Here is a 19,924-nt window from a genome sequence, read left to right as displayed (position 1 = left end):
TTAGTTTATAAGTCCGTCTCTTTCCCCCCCCCCCCCCAAATGGATAGGTAAAAATATCAAAAACTGTATGACTCTTTCATACGCCAACCCTATATTTCAGGGTTTGGAAAACTTTGGCTCCTGGCCCGTCAGGGTAAGACGCTGGCGGGTTGGGACGTTTTGTTTACTTGGAGCATCTGCAGGTGCGGCCGCAGAGAGCTGAGGGGCTCCATGCCTGCAGATGCTCCAGGTAAACAAAACGACAATGTATTAGATGTTCAATTCAATGATTCCATAGAGTTTAAAATCATCAAATTTTGGTGTAGACCCGTTTATAAGCCGACCCCTGCTCTTTGATGCGTCACTTTTTTACCAAAAATATCCGGCTTATGAACGAGTATATACGGTAATTGTTTCTGGTCAGCATGTCCGTCACAATTTTTGAACTGGTAATTTTCTCTCACCACATTCTACTCAGATTTGAAGAAGAAAACCAGCTTTCCTGCTTTTTTTTCCAGCTCCCAATTTGTTTCTCAACTTTGAATGAAGAACTAATCACTGAACACTAGTTGAATAAACTGAAATTAAAATATTCTCTCTGCACCTGCAGAAGAGGCTACTGCTATCAAAAGCTGGTTTAGCACTTCAACAAATTGATTCCAGGTGCTTAGCCAGTGACTTTTACAAATTCAGTGGTTTCTCTTTTTAAAACTTGAACAGCATATATGTTCTGCTTAAATATTTTTTTATTTAATTTAAGGGATTTATTAAGCTTTAACATAGGTTATCATAATTTCAAATTTAATTTTACATAGCTTTATTTTTTTTTATTTTTTTAAATTGAAATTCTAAAAACAAAATCAGTTTTAAAAAGATTAAATCAATTTTTATCCACCTTGGGGGATAGTGAACCTCTCTTTGACTAACTACTGCAAAGCTGTCTAGTATTGCAGGCTTCACCATTATTAAGAGTGTAATTAATTTGTAAACTGAAGATAATTATAGAAGAGAGTATATGTATTTTGTAAAATTATATTAAGTTTAGTAAAGCTTATTGCACATTTTTACTCAGTTCTGTTTCACGTCTGGTGACTTTGGCTTTGCAGCAGTAAGCAAGATCTCTCTTGCAATTAACAGAATGAGAGAACATCTGTTCTAAAATAGAGCTGGGCACTTGGTTTTATGCAGCATAGTTTTAAATGTTATCAAGTCACTGGTGTGTGGTGTAGTCTTCATTTTACTTTTTAAATTCCTGGTAAGTGAAGTAATAAGAGAAAGTATTGATTTCCCCCCCCCCCCCCCATGCTTTATGTAATATCTCATTTTTCATGTTAACTTGATTTTAATGGGACTTTAATCAGGATAAACAGAGCATTAGTATAGTATGCATTCTTTGATCCATGTATATGCTGGTTTTTTGGTCAATTGCTATACATAGTTGGAAATGTTTGCATTATAAAATTAGAAGCTTTCATTTGGTCATACCTTTACTTTACTTTATAACTCAGGCAATGCTGCTGTGATCCAAAAATGTACGTGTTTGTGACTAGAATAATGTAATAAACAGTTTCCTGAGGGATGTATAAAGTATTATACAGTGTGTGGACTCCAGTAAAAATATGAGGACATAGCAACTCATGCTGGAAATGAGATTTGTAATTTGTACTTCAGATGAGGTGAACATTTATTTTTTTTCTATAATTCTTCTTTCCCCTCTCTTTTGTAATGGAAATTGTATGAAAAAAAATTACAAATATAAATGTTTTAAAAGGAGTCTGACATGCTCTATGCAGTGAGAGGTCACTAAAGATACTGAGGCAGGAGGATGGAAAAAGACCCAGTTGGGTAGTGCCTGTATTTGCATTAACCAGACTTCACTGAGTGAAACACAGGTCTGGTCTACGCTTAATGCTTGGGTTGACATAGCTATGGCGCTCAGGGGCCGGCTGTAGTTATGCCAGTCTAAACTCCCTGTATAGATGTGGCTAGGTCAGCAGAAGAACGCCTCCATCGACCTAGCTGCTGTGCCTTGGGGCGGTGGAAGTTACTACAGCGACAGGAAAACGCCTTGCATTGAGCATCTATGGTAAAGTTCTGCATCAGCATAGCTATGGCACCATAATGTAGATATGTCCAAAGTTAAGAATCTAACTACTAATTTCAGTTCATTGCAGTTTATTCCAAAGGCCTATCCAAAAAAGTACCTTACTTTCCCTGTTGTTGATACATGTATTTCTTAATTTAGAACCTTTGAGGTCTTCCCAAAGACATCATGAAAGCCTCAAACTCCTGTTCTGAAAGAAGGCATTTGAAAAAGGATAGAGGTTCTACATAATTACAGTATTTTAAAACAGTGATAGAGATTCATTTAAGTGCTGAAACCATAGTTACCAACAATAATCAACATTACAGTTCTTTGTGTACTTACCTTTATCCAGTCTTTAAGACTCCCTTTTATAAGAAGATAAGAGTAATGTAATTGCCACATCACTTGATAGAAAAACAATAGGATTCTCCCTCCTCCTTCCATTTTTTGGCCATATATAAAAGGAAAATCTATACTTAGCATGAGTTACATATCACTTCCTCTACCTGTCATCATGTTTACCCTTGAGTATTCTAGAGAAAAAGAACACGTGGAAGAGAAGTCAAACTCAAATAATGGCAGTATTTAAAACTAATTGTTTTTAAACAGTTGAAAATGTTGATGCAATACCTGAGCTGTGACTGAGAAATAGTAATCTACCTTTATACCTTTCTGATACTGAGGGGTGTCTGCACCAGGTTGCTTACTGATGCAAATTAAACCAAACTGAGGGCTACTGGTTGATAGGTGCAACAATGGCACATCCTTTGCCATCCAAGGGTGTCCATTGGCTATGGGGGAGGGGAACGGAGAAAACCTCTGAAAGTCTGGTCTGCTGACCTTTAAAACTGCTTTATTTGCCTAGAGACACAAAGTAACCCTAACGTACAGGAAGATCGGGAGGTATAGAGTTTATATATATATTTGGGGTATAAACCTGATGGAAAGTTGACTATATTCTTGCACTTTTAATGTACAAATTATATCTTGAAGATACCAGTGTGAGAGAGGCTTCATACAGACAGATGATTCATGTGTATCTGATATCAAATCATGACTTCAGTATATGGGTTTGGTATAGTTAATAGCACATTTTTAACAATATCAAAAATATTCAGGCATATCTGTGAAGGTTGCTGGAAAGGGAAGTGGATTTTTCTGACATGCCATTATAGATAAGAGAACCAGTTTTCAAAAGCCCATACAAATTTGGGAGAATAAAGAATGGTCTTAGATTGCAAATGAGACGGTTTCTGTAATGCCTAATAATTCATTGGAATGCAAAAGTCACTTTTTAACTCTCACAACATTATCATGGTGCATGTAAAATTCATTTAATAGGTTCAAGTATCAGAGGGGTAGCCGTGTTAGTCTGAATCTGTAAAAAGCAACAGAGGGTCCTGTGGCACCTTTAAGACTAACAGAAGTATTGGGAGCATAAGCTTTCGTGGGTAAGAACCTCACTTCTTCAGATGCAAGTAATGGAAATCTCCAGAGGCAGGTATAAATCAGTATGGAGATAACGAGGTTAGTTCAATCAGAAAGGGTGAGGTGCTCTGCTAGCAGTTGAGGTGTGAACACCAAGGGAGGAGAAACTGCTTCTGTAGTTGGATAGCCATTCACAGTCTTTGTTTAATCCTGATCTGATGGTGTCAAATTTTGCAAATGAACTGGAGCTCAGCAGTTTCTCTTTGGAGTCTGGTCCTGAAGTTTTTTTGCTGTAAGATGGCTACCTTTACATCTGCTATTGTGTGGCCAGGGAGGTTGAAGTGTTCTCCTACAGGTTTTTGTATATTGCCATTCCTGATATCTGACTTGTGTCCATTTATCCTTTTGCGTAGTGACTGTCCAGTTTGGCCAATGTACATAGCAGAGGGGCATTGCTGGCACATGATGGCATATATAACATTGGTGGACGTGCAGGTGAATGAGCCGGTGATGTTGTAGCTGATCTGGTTAGGTCCTGTGATGGTGTTGCTGGTGTAGATATGTGGGCAGAGTTGGCATCGAGGTTTGTTGCATGGGTTGGTTCCTGAGTTAGAGTTGTTATGGTGCGGCGCGTGGTTGCTGGTGAGAATATGCTTAAGGTTGGCGGGTTGTCTGTTGAGACAGATAGCAATGGCTGAAGCAATATCTGCAACTTTGTGGCATTGCAGTGGTAGTTTTAAAAAAAAAAATCCAAAAGACCTATAGAATAAAACAATCTGAATTACTATATTTTAAATCCTGGATTTGTAATTAAATGACCATGCCAACCAGTAAAGTCTTCCTTAGGAGACATGGGGTTCAGGTCTACCCTTACCTCGACAGATCAGAGTTCGATCCAAGGCCCAGGTGGAGGCAAACGTGGCGTTAATACAGTCAACTTTCCAGGATCTGGGGCTGTTCATAAACATGCAGAAATCTACCCTTTTCCCAGTTCAAAGGATAGAATTCCTTGGGGCAGTTCTCAGCTTGACCCAGGCCAGAGCCTTTCTGCTAGAAAACTGGTTCAGAGCTCTAGGGGTGCTCATAGAGAGCCCCAGGAATCACCCCATCACAACAGCAAGAAACTGCCTAAAGCTCCTAGGGCATATGGCATCATGCCACCTATGTGGCACAACATGCGAGACTATGGCTCAGATCTCTCCAGTCTTGGCTGGTGTTGGTATATGCACCAGGCTGACACCATCTGGACTGGGTGGTCTCGCTTCCCCCGTCGGTGATTGCCACCGTCTTTGATGGCTGTACCCATGGACAGTATGCATAAGAGTCCCATTCTCAAGGCCCCAACCGTCAGTGTCTCTAGTTACAGATGCATCGGCAAAGAGATGGGGGCTCACTTTGGGCCCCTCAGGATTCGGCCTCTGGTCCCTGGAGGAGCTCTTGTTACACATCAGTGTGAGGGAACTGAGGGCAGTGCACCTAGCCTCCCAGGCATTCCCACCCCACTTGGAGGGCCAACTGCATGTCGGTCCTTACAGACAACATGACAGCAATGTTCTACATAAACAGGCAGGGCAGAGCATGCTCCTCTCCCCTATGCCAGAAAGCTCCTCTCCTGTAGGAATTCTGCATAACCCACTCGATCCATTTCAAAGCCTTCTCCCTTCTGGGGTCACAGAATGAGTTAGTGGATCATCTCAGCAGATCCTTTTCCAACCATTACTAGTGGTCTCTTCGCCCAGACATTCTTAGCACTGTTTTCCAGAGGTGGGGAACTCCCAAGGTAGACCTGTTCGTGACAAAGCACAACAGGAAGTGTCTTCACTTCTGCTCCTTAGGCCACAGCCCGGACTCACTTGCAGAAGCCTTTCTCTTCCCTTGGACGGACCAGCTCTTCTACACGTTCCTTCCCATCCCTCTCATACACAGGGTCCTGCTGAAGGTCATAAGGGACAGGATGCATCTTATCCTGATGGCTCTGGCCTGGTGCATCAGCACTGGTTCACCATCCTCCTAGATCTCTCGGTGAACACAGCCTGCCGCTGTTTCTGGACCAGATCTCTCAGGACCATGGTTGTCTACTTCATCTGAACGTCGAGTCTCTTCATCTCACAGTGTGGAAACTCCATGGCTGAACCCTGCAGAACTGGCATGCTCTGGACCTGTTCCCAAAGTGCTTTTAGGGAGTAGGAAACCATCCACTAGAGCCACTTACGCGGCAAAGTGGAAGAGATACTTGATCTGGTCAGTGCAAAAGGGGGTTTCGCCTATTCAGTCAGCACTCACTGCCTTTCATTCTAGATTACCTACTCCACTTTAAACAGCAAGGCCTAACAATATCATCTATTTAGGTTTCATCTAGCTGCAATCTTGGCCTTTCACCCATAGGTGAATGGCTGGTCGGTCTTCTCAAACTAAGTCTGTCATTTTCTTAAGGGGTTGGAGCGGTTATACCCCCAGGTTTGCCAGCCACTCTCTCCCTGGGACCTAAACTTGGTGTTGGCAAGGCTAACAGGACCCCCATTTGAACTGCTGGCAATGTGTTCTCTACCTGTCCTGGAAGGTGGCCTTCCTGGTCACAATTACTTATGCCAGAAGGGTCTCAGAGAGCTGAGCTCTTACTTCAGAGCCACTGTTACAAGGTCTTTGAGGACAAGGTTCAGTTGCGGCCACACACAGGCTTCCTGCCAAAGGTGGTCTAACAATTCCATAGTAACTAGGATATCTTCCTACCAGTCTCCTCTTCCAAAGCCACATGCTAACAGGGAAGAACAGAGACTCCACTCGCTGAATGCACTAGCTTTTTACATCGAATAAGACTATATCCTTTTGGAAATCCACTCAGCTTTTTGTAGCCATTGCAGACAAAATGAAAGGCTGTCCAGTCTCAGCCCAGAGAATTTCATTGTGGATCACTGCCTGCATCCGCACATGCTATGACCTACCGAAGGTCCCGGCTCTTCCACTGACAGCTCACTCTACAAGAGCTCAAGCATTGGTGGCGGTGTTTATAGCACAAGTTCCGATTCAGGACATCTGTAGAGCAGTAACATGGTTGAGAGTCCACATTTTCACATCCCACTATACCATCACCCAGCAAGCTAGACACTATGTGGGTTTTGGCTGAGTGGCGTTACAGTCAGCGTGCCAATGAACTTTGAACCCTCCACTTGTGCAACTGCTTGGGAGTCACCTACATTGGAATGGACATAGGCAAGCACTCGAATTAAAAACGGTTACTAAACTTCCGTAACTGTTGTTCTTTGAGATGTGTTGCTCATGTCGATTCCAACCTTCCCCCCACCTGCCTCTCTGTCAGAGTTAGCAGGCAAGAAGGAACTGAGGGGGCGGCAGGGCCCTATATACCAGCGTTATGAGGGCATGGCTCCAGGGAGCACCAAAGCCGACCCGACAGATACCACTGAAGGAAAAACTTTCCAGTGGTGTTGCTCTGAGCAAGCACACACCTACATTGAAACGGACATGAGCAACACATCTTGAAGAACAAAAGAGTTACAGAAGGTTAGTAACCATTTTTTAATGAGGCATAATCTAATTTCATAGAATCATAGATTATTAGGGTTGGAAGGGACCTCAGGAGATCTAGTCCAACCCCCTGCTCAAAGCAGGATCAATCCCCAACTAAATCCCCAAATGGCCCCCTCAAGGATTGAACTCACAACCCTGGGTTTAGCAGGCCAACGCTCAAACCACTGAGCTATCCCTCCCCCCTTGCCTTGCAGTATAATTCAAAATAATTTACCAGGCAATTTCCTCCCCCAGAACATGAACTCTTTGCCAGGATTGGGGATGTTTTATGATTTGTAGGCAAATGTATCAGTGATTCATAAACTTTAGACTCATAAACTTTAAGGCCAGAAGGGATCATTGTGATCATCTGGTCTGATCGCTTGCGCATTGCAGGCCACAGAACCTCACCCACCCCCTCCTGTAATGAGACCCATAACCTCTGGCTCAAATCATGGTTTAAAGACTTCAGTGGTGTCAACTGTGTATCTACTGATCCACTTGGAATCTGGGTGCTAAACTCATGCTGACTGCTCCTGAACACACGAGATCAAGCTACTGATACCTTTTTAATCTTGATATAAGGGTCAGTGACTTCTATTTGAATCTGAATGATATATTGCTTATAATTGCAATGCAGTACCAATATCTGAATAAGAAAGCAATCTTTTCAGACCAGAAGCAGAAATTCTTGATTATGCAACAATTTATCAAAATAATTGAGATCACAAAAGATTCCAATTTACTACACTTTTTCAATAGTTTGTGTTGTATGTTTATATGTTTGCAAGGGAAGACATTTACAGATGCAGACATAGTACATGTTCATGCAACTTTGAGGGTCTGTGATTTGCGGCCTCCATTATTAACTTGTGATTGTCACTCTGCAATTCTACGTTTTCAAGTTCTGAACACTTTTTTTTGCAATTTTATTTAGTAAGCCAGCACACTTATTCAAGGCTTAAATCCAGGGGAGATTGATTGATTTAAAATTACCTATTTCTTGTCCTCTAGACTAGCATTTTATAATTTGAAGAGCAGCATATTTTAAAAAACAAACCTGGGATTATTAAACATATCAGTGTTTTGACTTCAGCCTATTGGTTTTTATTTTTTTGCCCTAGGATTGAGTTGTTAATATTTGTGGGTCTAGAATACTCTTTAATCAAAGTGAATAATTATAGTGTAAAATTTCATAGATTTGGTTGCAGAAATCAGCATTGGTTTAGTCACCAACATACTTTCAGGAGGTCATTCTCTCATGATTTAGTGCAGTGCGCAGCAACTAAAATTGTGCCAAAGCTTGGTTTGTGAAAGTTCCTTACTCTCTGTAGAATAGATTTTTATTTTTTTTTGTGGTGACCTAATTAGTTTTTAAAATCATTAGACTAGAGTACATGATTCCTTGTTCTTGCAAAGAATATACAAACCCAGTAGGGCATAATGGAGTTACTGGGTGAATTCAGTGAGCTCTGTTATGCAGCATGTTAGACTAGATGATCAAAAGATGGTCCCTTTTGGCCTTAAAAATCTATGCACTTCGGAGCTTTGACAATTTTTTCTTGTATACAAACTTTGGTATAGATTTCTAATCAAGTAACATCATTGAATTAGAAGCCTAGCTGTTTTTTTCTCTCCCAGGCAAAAGGGAACTGGTAGCCATATGGAAAACCCTGTATTTAATTCTGAGAGGGGAGAGTTTCATGCAAGTAACTGTCACTTCCGGATTAAACAGGAATATGTGTTGCCTTCATTGTGGAACCTCAAAGGTGGAATACCCAATTTTTAATCCCAACCGTATGGGATCCTCGGAGCATGAAGGGATTTGGAGGAATTTTAATAATAGTGTGAACTGAAGTATCAAAATAGAGCATACACAGTGCACCAGCTTTTCTTTTTCTGTTTCAAGAATTCTTAGGCACTGCTGGGAAAGGGAGAATCTGACTGTGATGGTCACACTTTCTGCCTTTCCCAAACTTTCTCGGGGGGAGGTGAATAAAGTAGGGGAAGAATAAATTATTATGTAGAAAACATAACAATAAAATAGGAGGCTTAAAAGTGATGCTTTATATTGAGATAGTTTAATAGACAAATATGACATGCACTGATGAATGTCAGTTACTTTTATTCCACAGGATGGCAGTGTTGCAACATTTTCATGCTGTTATGAATGATTTATAACAACAGTTCCTTGAAAATTGAGTATTATATAGCAAAAATATGTTCCCTTGACATAGCAGATGATAAAATAGTAGCCAGACCAAGGGCTCAAAAAGAAATGCTGAAAGGAAGCCTCTAAAAACAAAAAGATGGCAAGTATTCTTGATTGTTGCGTCTGGTTATTTTAGCTACTTTTCTGTCTAGTGCATTGTACAAGAGGGGCCTAATTCCTTATCAGAGCTCCTAGGAGCTACAGAAATACCAGTAATAAATATAGGACCTGATCCTGCTATGAGCTTTGTATGGATGGAACCTCATTTAACTCAGTGGAACTTTGTGTGGGTTTATGGATCTGTCCTTGGGGAGCTCATTGCGGGATTGGGACTGTAGCAAGAATGTGGCCCAGAGTATTTGTAAAAGTGATAGCCAGTGTGCTGCCCCCCAGTTGCCAGGAGAAGAAATGACAAGAAGGCTAAAGTCTATCCTGAAAGTTGTGTGAAAGCTTCAGCTTACTGTAAGCGACCGTGGAACAGATAGTGTTTGTAATCAAGAATTGCTTTAGGAATGTCTAGAAAATTGAAGCCTGGGTTGAAGCAGATGACTGTTTTGGAGAATCCTTTGATGCCAAGTAAAGTTAGAGTGACCAATAGTGGAGAGCAATGATTATGGAATGTTCTGTGATGAACAGCTAGATGGCTAGTTTACCATTTTTCCCCTTAAGGTGACAACTTCCAGGGTTCAGAACTGGGAGAGCTAGTTAGTCAGCTTTCAACTAGGAAATAAGAGAGATGGGTCTGAGCTTTCACTGACAAGTGTCATGTACTTCCAAGTTGAATGATAAAGGGTAGAAATATTCTAAAAAGATATAGAATAATATATTTAAAGTAGGGCTGCCAAGCAATTAAAAAAAATTAATCGCATGATTTAAAAAATTAATCTTGCAACTAAACAATAATAGAATAGCATTTCTTTAAATATTTTTGGATGTTTTCTACATTTTAAAATATAGTGGTTTAAATTACAACACAGAATACAAAGTGTGTTCACTTTATATTTATTTTTTATTACAAATATTTGCACTGTGAAAATCAAAAGAAATAGTATTTTTCAATTCAGCCTCATAAAGTACTGTAGTGCAGTCTCTTTATCATGAAAGTTGATCTTACAAATGTAGAATTATGTACAAAAAAACCCCTGCATTCAAAAATAACACAACGTACAGTAAAAGCTGTGTTATCTGGCACTTTATCAACCAGAAAGCTCTATTAACCAGCATTTCTGATGTCTCCCAATACAAATCTTCAGTCTAGTAACCAGGACTAATATACTACCCACGAGGTTATGCAATTGCTCATTCTGCATTCTACTTTTATGCAAAAGAGGCAGAAGACAAGTAGGCAAGCTGATATCAGGGATTTATTCAAAAAAGCAGCTTCCAGGGTTTGTCATAGGGCAGGAGTGGGCAAACTATGGCCCGCAGGCCGGATCCGGCCTGCCAGCCGTTTTAGTCCGGCCCTTGAGCTCCTGCTGAGGAGTGGGGTATAGGGCTTGCCCGCTTTGGTGCTCCAGCCCAGGGAAGCAGTAGCACGTCCCCCCTCCGGCTCCTACCTGTACGGGCAGCCCGGGGCCTCCACTCTGCCCCCGTCCCAAGAGCGGCCCCTGCAGCTCCCATTGGCCGGGAACCTGTGGATGGGGCAGCATGCAGAGCCGCTTGCGGTAAGTGCCGCCGGGAGCCTGCACCCCTGAGCCTCTCCCCACTCCCCTACCCTGATCCCCCTCCTGCCCTCCAAACTCCTCGGTCCCAGCCCAGAGCACGTTCCTACACCTCAAACTCCTCATCCCCACCCCCACCCCAGAGCCCGCACCCCAATCCGGAGCCCGCATCCCACTCCCCAGTCCAGAACCCCCTTCCGCACCCTGAACTCCTCATTTCTGACCCCACCCCGGAGCCCACACCCCCAACCAGAGCCCATCCTCCCTCCTGCACTCAAACCCCAATTTTGTGAGCATTCATGGCTTGCCATACTGTTTCTATTCCCAGATGTGGCCCTCGGGCCAAAAATTTTGCCCACCCCTGTCATAGGGTCATTACAGAGTCAGCCCAATCTCCTACACCTTCTACATCTACAATGATAATTGATGTTGATAATGATGCCCCATAGGCACTGCAAGATCCTGAAGTGCTTTCTAAATCACCAAAGATTAAATTATGTTCAATATAGTTTTAGTGTTAAGTGTATTTTTAGTGATCTGGGTGTATGTCATGCGCTGCCCATAGTGATATGTAGTGTCATAATATAACCTACTGTATAGAAAACTTTACCTGTATAACCCTAAGGCCTGGTCTACACTGAGGGGGGATCGATCTAAGTTACGCAACTTCAGCTATGTACTTAGTTCGACTTACCGTGATGTCTTCACCACGCTCCCCCGTCGACTCTGCCTGCGCCTCTTGCGGTGGTGGAGTACAGGAGTCAACAGGAGAGCGCTCGGGGGTCCATTTATCGCGTCTAGACTAGAAGCAATAAATTGATCCCCGCTGGATTGATCACTGCCCGCCGATCTGGTGGGTAGTGTAGACATACCCTAAGTGCTTCAAGAAACCAACCACTCTGCAGCGCAGTACTACTACTGGATTGGTGATTACCTGTATACTGTACTACTGTATTTTATACTTTATTCACTTTATTGTATTCTAATTCTTTGAAAATTGGTATTCCATTGATAAACCTCAGTTAACCAGAATATTTGATTAACCGACACGCCCCATTCCCCCAACATGCCGGATAACAAAGCTTTTAATGTAAAACTTTAGAGCCTACAAGTCCACTGAGTCCTATTTCTTGTTCAGCCAATCGCTCAGACAAAAAAGTTTGTTTACGTTTGCAGGAGACAATGCTGCCCACTTCTTGTTCACAATGTCACCTGAAAGTGAGAACCTGTGTTTGCATGGCACTGTTGTAACCAGCGTCGTAAGATATTTACAAGCTTGATGCATTCAAGATTCATATGTCTCTTCATGCTTCAACTACTATTCCAGAGGACATGCGTCCATGCTGATGACTGGTTCTACTCGATAACAATCGAAAACAGTGTGGATCGACGCATGTTCATTTTCATCATCTGAGTCCGATACCACCAGCAGAAGGTTGATTTTTCTTTTTTGGTGGTTCGGCTTCTGAAGTTTTCGCATTGGAGTGTTGCTCTTTTAAGCCTTCTGAAAGCATGCTCCACACCTCGTCCCTCTCAGATTTTGGAAGGCACTTCAGATTCTTAAACCTTGGGTCGAGTGCTGTAGAAATCTCACATTGGTACCTTCTTTGCATTTTGTCAAATCTGCAGTGAAAGTGTTCTTAAAACGAACAATGTGCTGAGTCATCATCCGAGACTACTATAACATGAAACATATGGCAGAATGTGGGTAAAACAGCCGGAGACATACAATTCTCCCCCAAGGAGTTCAGTCACAAATGTAATTAACACATTTTTTTAACAAGCATTATCAGCATGGAAGTATGTCCTCTAGAATGGTGGCCGAAGCATGAAGGGACACATCTGGCACGTAAATACCTTGCAATGCCAGCTACAAAAGTCTCATGCAAACGCTTGTTCTCACTTTATGGTGACATTGTAAATAAGAAGTGGACTTGTAGGTTCTAAAGTTTTACAATGTTTTGTTTTGAATGCAGTTATGTAACCAAAAAAATCTACATTTGTAAGTTGCACTTTCACGATAAAGAGATTGCACTACAGTACTTGTATGAGGTGAATTGAAAAATACTATTTCTTTTGATTATCATTTTTACAGTGCAAATATTTGTAATAAAAATAATATAAAGTGAGTAGTGTACACTTTGTATTCTGTGTTGTAATTGAAATCAATATATTTGAAAATGTAGAAAAACATCTAAAAGTATTTAATACATTTCAACTGGTATTCTATTGTTTAACAGTGCATTTAAAACTGCAATTAATTTTTTGAGTTAATCGCGTGAGTTAACTGCGATTAATCGACAGCCCGAATTTAAAAGGCTGTACACTTGAGGATGGGGGAAGCAAGGTGAGCTAAAAGTAATATCGACGACAAGATTTTCTTAATGAGTATTTGTTGATGTGAAGTCTCAAAATAGAATGTTGATGCTATGGGTGCAGTCTTAGGTGAGATATAAAAGGAAGATAGAGCCATGGCATATCTCAAGGATTTACCAAGCCAGTGAGGTACAAGCTTATAATGAAGACGATAGTGACAGAGTACTGCAGGTAAGGATATAAGAGGAAAAATAAACAAATCTACAGTAATTCTGATCTGCTGCAGAAAAATTCCTGGACACATTATTGTGAAATTGGAGATTACTGAAGATATATAATGTGGGGCCTTTAGCTGCTCTGGTGTAAATATTAAGGAACACAATGAAACATGAGTCATAAGTTACAGTATTATGCTTCAAAAAGGGAATCTATCCATGAGCCTCTCTTATAAAAAAAAGAGCTAGATAAGTTCATGGGGGGGGGGGGAATAGGTCCATCAATGGCTATTAGCCAGGATGGACAGGAATGGTATCCCTACCCTCTGCCAGAAGTTGGGAATGGGCACCGGGGGATGATCACTTGGTGATTATCTGTTCTGTTCATTCCTTCTGGGGCACCTGGCATTGGCCACTGTCGGAAGACAGGATACTGGGCTAGATGGACCTTTGGTCTGACCCAGTATGGCTGCTGTTATGTTCTTATCAGGCCTAGCATAAGAAAATAGATTAGATAATTAAACTCCACAAATGACAATTTTTGAGAAGTCTTGGAGAATGTAACAGGTAGCAGGGACCTGGAAAAAGTTAATTTGGTAAAAATCTTTTTGAAAGAAAAGGCAATTAACCTGTTAAGTCTGACTTCCATTAATTAAGTAATTGGCCAATTGAGAGAAGAAATCAGAATACGTAATTGAGATATTGCATATACTATAAAAGACAGAAATACTACAATTGTGCCTAGAGAACTAGAAATAGTGACACAAACAAATGCATAACAAATTGGCTGTGAGCTTCTAAGCTCTGCAATTTTTGTGCTGCGTATCCAGAGGCATCACTACCAGAGGCCAAGGAAATGAACCCAATGGTTCATTTTCATATGACTCTGATGAGACTGTATTTAGAGTGCTGCGTTTAGTTGTGGACACCTTAATACTGAAATATGTTTTCAAATGGGGGGGGGGGGGGTAAATTTAAGGGGAAACTGTGATTCGTAGGCAGTTTGTACTTACCTATCTACAGAGCTAAACATGGAATTAGAGAAGTGTAGGACTGCAAGGGACCATGAGAGGTCATCTAGTCCAGTCTCCTGCACTCAAGGCAGGATTGTGTAATCACTAGACCATTCCTGATAGGTTTTTGTTTAACCTGTTCTTAAAAACCTCTAATGACAGAGATTCCACAACCTTCCAATGCAGTTTGTTCCAGTGCTTAAATACCCTGACAGCTGGGAAGTAATGTCCAACCTAAACCACCCTTGATGCAATTTAAGCCCATTGTTTCTTGTCCTATCTTCAGAGGTTAACAAGAACAATTTTTCTCCCTCCTCCTTATAACCTCTTATCTACTTGAAAACTGTTATGTCCCCTCTAAGTCTTCACTTCTCCAAACTAAACAAACCCAGGTTTTTTTCCAGTCTTTCTTCATAGGTCATGTTTTCTAGACCTTTAATCATTTTTGTTGCTCTCCTCTGGACTTTCTCCAATTTGGCCACATCTTTTCTGAAATGTGGCACCCAGAATTGGACACAATACTCCAGTTGAGGCCTTATCAACACAGAGTAGCTTGGAAGAATTACTTCTCATGTCTTGTTGACAACACTCTTTCTAATCCATCCCAGTATGTTTGGGTGTTATTGTGTTGGTTTTTTTGGTTTTGTTTTGTGTTTTTTTGCAACAGTGTTAAATATGAGTCAATAGTGTATCTTATAATCCCCATATCCCTTTCCACAGTACTCCTTCCTAGGCAGTCATATCCCATTTTGTAAAGTAGGACTTCAGAGTTACGAACACCAGAGTTACAAACTGACCAGTCAACCACACACCTCATATGGAACTGGAAGTACGCAATCAGTCAGCAGCAGAGACACCCCCCTCCCCCCCAAAAAAAGCAAATATAGTAAAGTACTGTCTTAAACATGAGCTACTAAAAAAATAAAGGGAAAGTTTAAAAAAAAATTGATAAGGTAAAGGAATTTAATATGCTTAGATTTCTGTTTAAATTTAATCTTCACTTTGAGTATTTTGTGTTTATAATACTTGTTTGTGGGGATAATAAAATGTACCTCTAGTGTATTTTATCCTAAATTACAGATGTGTATTTTCAATCTTACCTGTCTCTTAATGTAGTTTTTGTCTTGTAATTAAACATAAATGTTTTCAGGTAAACATTAATTTGCTACACTGTAGTCTAGTTGGCAAAGAGACACATTTTGGTAGCCCACTTCTAAACTTTATTACCCACATCTGTTTAAAAGCTGAGATACTCGGGCTGTGTTTGTGGGGGTCAGGTGGAGGAATGGGGTTTTAACCACCACTGTTTATTCTCTCACTGCTACTTTTGATCTGTTTAATCTCTGATGCCAATGGTATTTATTTGTATTAATGGAGCGCCTAGACGTCCCAACTAAGATTGAGGCCCTGTTGTGCTAATTATTCTACAGCTGCATAGTAGCTATATATAGTTATTTTTTCTAAAGTTCAGGCTGCCGTAAACAAACTAAAAGTAGTACCATGATCTTGCTTTTTAATATTGCAGTAGATTGGTGGCAACTACACTGAATGACATTTACTAGGATCATGAAATCCATAATCCTTTCAGACTCCAGTAAGCTCTTAAAAGCAGGAGCATAATACTAGTCCTGCTTAGAAATTGCTATACCACATCTGACCAGTAATCCAGCTAGTTCAATGTTATGTGTCTGATATTGGCCAGTACCAGATGCTACAGGGAAATGTGTAAGAAGCCTTGTAGTGGACAGTGATGGAATAACCTGCTCATAATGGAAAGTTTCTCCCAAATCTCTTCAGGTAGTGGATGGTTTATGTCCTGAAGCATGATGGCATGAAGTCCCTTCAAAATAAAATGCTCCTAATTTTATCTAATATTTTACTCTGGATGTTTTTATTGTCCATGTAAATTCTAATCTTTTTTCCCCCCTCCCAACCCTGCTGAATTCTTAGCTTCCAATCCTTTGTGGTTTAATGAGTTTCAAAGTTTAAAAATATATATGGTGCACTGTGGGGGGGGGTTTAAGGCACTTTTATTTTTTATTTTTTTTTGGTTGCTTTTCAAGTTAGACCTCTACCTCGATATAACGCTGTCCTCGGGAGCCAAAAAATCTTACCGCGTTATAGGTGAAACCGCGTTATATTGAATTTGCTTTGATCCGCCGGAGTGCGCAGTTTACTCTAACTTTCATGCTTTGCAAGAACATATTAGTGCAATTAGTAACAGTGGTTTCCTTGCTTCCTCCAGAGCCATTGTTAATGAGAGTGTTCCTGTTGTGAAATTTGCTAAGATCGTTTCAGGGTAAATCTGAATAAAAATAGAGTGTAATATAAATCAATACTACAAATACCTAAATAATGTAGTTCTGCTATATTATGTGTCATTAAAGATGGGGATAAAAGGAAAATTGAAATTGTTTTTTGAAGTATTATGTAGTAATTCATACTCTTCCCCTTTTCTCTTCTATAGCATATAGCACTTTCTACATTGTGGGCTTAATATTATCCATGCAGATACCTTTTGTGGGCTTTCAGCCAATAAGAACAAGTGAGCACATGGCTGCTGCAGGTAGGAAAACTAAAATTCCTTTAGTATTTCCAAAAATTTTAATGCATCAAAGAATCCCACGAATTTTTGGTAGAAAAGTTGCTGTTCACCTCCTTTGTATTATGCAAGTCGTTAAAGAGAAACATGCTAGCTAATTAAATTGGTACAGATAGAAAATGTTACAATTTAGTAAATAGCAGGGGAGATGCCTTTTTAATTGTTAAATTATCCTTTTTTTGTGTGTGTAAGTTAATGGAGGTAGTAAATATTTTACCAGTATTAAACTAGATCATTTCTCAATATGAAGTCATGTATTGACGACTAGATCAACTGTAATTTTGGAATATAATGTGACTTTTAAGTGTCAAAAACAGTTGTGTATTTGGAATGTTTTGTAGGTGGAATATAACTTCTACTGAACAACTGAATTTATAAATAATTTAAAATCTTTGATTTTTTTTTTTTTTCTAGGTGAGGGATTTGTACATTTTAGTATTCATAGTTTAAATTTTTCAGTCAGCTCCTCTTGTATGAAAATTTACTTTCATTTGTGCCAAGATACAGACCATCTAGTGCAGGGGTCGGCAACGTTTGGCACGCGGCTCACCAGGGTAAGCACCCTGGCGGGCCGGGCCAGTTTGTTTACCTGCTGACGCGGCAGGTTCGGCCAATCGCGGCCCCCACTCGCCGCGGTTCGCGTCCCGGGCCAATGGGGGCGGCGAGAAGCGGCGTGGGCGAGGGATGTGGTGGCTGCGGCTTCCCGCCGCCCCCATTGGCCCGGGACGGCAAACCGCGGCGAGTGGGGGCCGCGATCGGCCGAACCTGCTGCGTCAGCAGGTAAATAAACTGGCCCGGCCCGCCAGGGTGCTTACCCTGGCGAGCTGCGTGCCAAACGTTGCCGACCCCTGATCTAGTGTTTTGATTTCAGGAGACCTGTTAGATTTTTGCAGAGTGGATCATTGGAGCAAGTGCCAATGACAACAAACTGGGAATCTTATGGGAAGTAGTGTCCCCTGACTCCTCAATAGAGGAGTGCCTTCCCTTTATCAAGAGCAACATTGTTAACTCTTTAAAGATACATGAGTGATCTAACTTGCAAATTAGTCTTGTGGATCACTTATCAAATGAGCATAGGTGTTAATGGGTTCTTGGCCAGAAGGGTAAGCATTGCAGTAGTCTTCTTAAAAGGTCATACAATGTGTTTCCCAGAATTCCAACATAGGCTGTTTCTACACTACAGACCTTACAGCAGCACAGCTGTACCACTGCAGCTGCGCCACTGTAAGGTCTCCTGTATAGCCCCTGTATGCCGACAGGAGAGCGTCTCCCCCTGATATAGCGCTGTCCACACCAGCCCTTTTGTCAGTGAAACTTATGTCGGTCGGAGGTGTGTGTGTGGTGGGGTTTTTTGTTTGTTTTTCATACCCCTGGTGGACAAAAGTGCTATTGTAGACATAGCCTTGGTCAAAGGATTCCACAGGTATACCAGCTATTACTTGTTCTATTGGACAATTTAAACAAGAATTTTCCTCTTTCTTTAACCAGGTGTGTTTGCACTGCTGCAAGCCTATGCCTTTTTGCAGTATTTGAGAGACAGACTAACAAAGCAAGAATTCCAGACCTTGTTCTTCTTGGGTGTGTCACTAGCTGCTGGTGTTGTATTCCTGAGTGTCATCTATTTGACATATACAGGTAAGAGACCTCAAATGAGAACTGTGTGTGTACTTCAAAGTGAAGATAAAAGGTGATGAATGCCCATAAATTAGCATGGGTAGGAATAATTCTTGTCTGACTAAAACTAAGCAGTATGTGAACAGATTCTAGGTAGTTCTTTCTTACTACTCTTTAGGCCTGTCCTGTAAAACACTGTTGTTCCAACTCTGGGCCTCCTGGACAGGATTTTTTGTGATGTTACCAAATGTCTGATGTAGGCTAGGATGAGATCACCAAATTCACTTGTGACCTCAGCCAGATTTGAACCTAAAATAGATAACTCAGACCTAAAGAGGTTATCAGTATAATGCAATTCCAGTTGGTCAGTGGCAATCTGTTAAGCATATAGTGGGTTGTTAGACATGTTTTCTGGCTTTTAAAAGAAAAAGTATCTAACTCATTGATTCTGTTACATGCCTGGAAGATGTTTAAATGAGGCAAGCAAGTGCCTGTGTTATTTGAAGTCTATGTGTTTTCTTCTTCACAGTGCACTGAAGATAGAAGTTCAAATTTATATAAGAAAAAAGTCAAAATCTAGGAAACACGTAGTTTACAAAGACAAGGGACAATTTACAGTAGAAAACTATTGTAAATCATTATTTTCTCAAATAATGAAAAGGAACAGATAAAATAGGTTTTGGGGGGAAAACTGGAAAAGAGATAATGTACTGTGCAGTTCAAAATTGTGAAAACTGGTGATACACTTGATAATGTCCAGAACTCAGAACAGAAAGGTAATGGTTCTCTTCCAAGCCCTGCCCACAAAATAAGATCCGCCCACAAAATAAGATCCACCCACACGTGATGCTGCTCACAATTTATTGTGCAGATCTTCAAAATATGGTCAAGCAGACTTTCAGGGCTCTTTGGGTTCGACTCCCTCTCTTTGGGGTCCATATGCACTCCTGGACTCTGCTAGGTACTTTGGGTTTGACTTCCACTAGGTGAGGCTTATGTGTCCCACTAGGCTTGTTGAGTTTGGCTTCCCTTTGAGGGTGCCTGAGATGCTCAGCTATGCTCTTTTAGGCTCCTTGGGCATATCTTCTTGATAGGGAGAGGGAGGTAGACAACGTCTCCCAAGCCTGGTCACTTATGCTAAAATATCATTGAATATCTGAGTTAGCACTCAGTGATATGAATGTACAGTTGGCACCTCTGGAGCTATTTCAGCTTCTACAAATGCAGGCATAGCCTCAAAAACACGAGTGGAGTGTAAAAGATGCTATCTCAG

General features: G+C 41.0%; 1 protein-coding gene across 1 annotated transcript in view; it reads left to right on the top strand.

The window, feature by feature from the left end:
* STT3B (STT3 oligosaccharyltransferase complex catalytic subunit B) overlaps positions 1 to 19,924 on the top strand; it is an 87,267-nt gene that overhangs the window by 48,507 nt on the left and 18,836 nt on the right. Inside the window, exons 6-7 of the mRNA XM_065400038.1 lie at positions 16,903 to 17,001; positions 18,526 to 18,672. Coding sequence (XP_065256110.1) covers positions 16,903 to 17,001; positions 18,526 to 18,672 — 246 coding nt within the window. The remainder of the gene's footprint in view (positions 1 to 16,902; positions 17,002 to 18,525; positions 18,673 to 19,924) is intronic.

Source organism: Emys orbicularis, chromosome 2 (assembly GCF_028017835.1).
Source record: "Emys orbicularis isolate rEmyOrb1 chromosome 2, rEmyOrb1.hap1, whole genome shotgun sequence".
Taxonomy (NCBI): Eukaryota; Metazoa; Chordata; order Testudines; family Emydidae; genus Emys; species Emys orbicularis.
The sequence above is the reverse complement of the archived record's forward strand: the minus strand, read 5'-3'. Positions and strand labels throughout refer to the sequence as shown.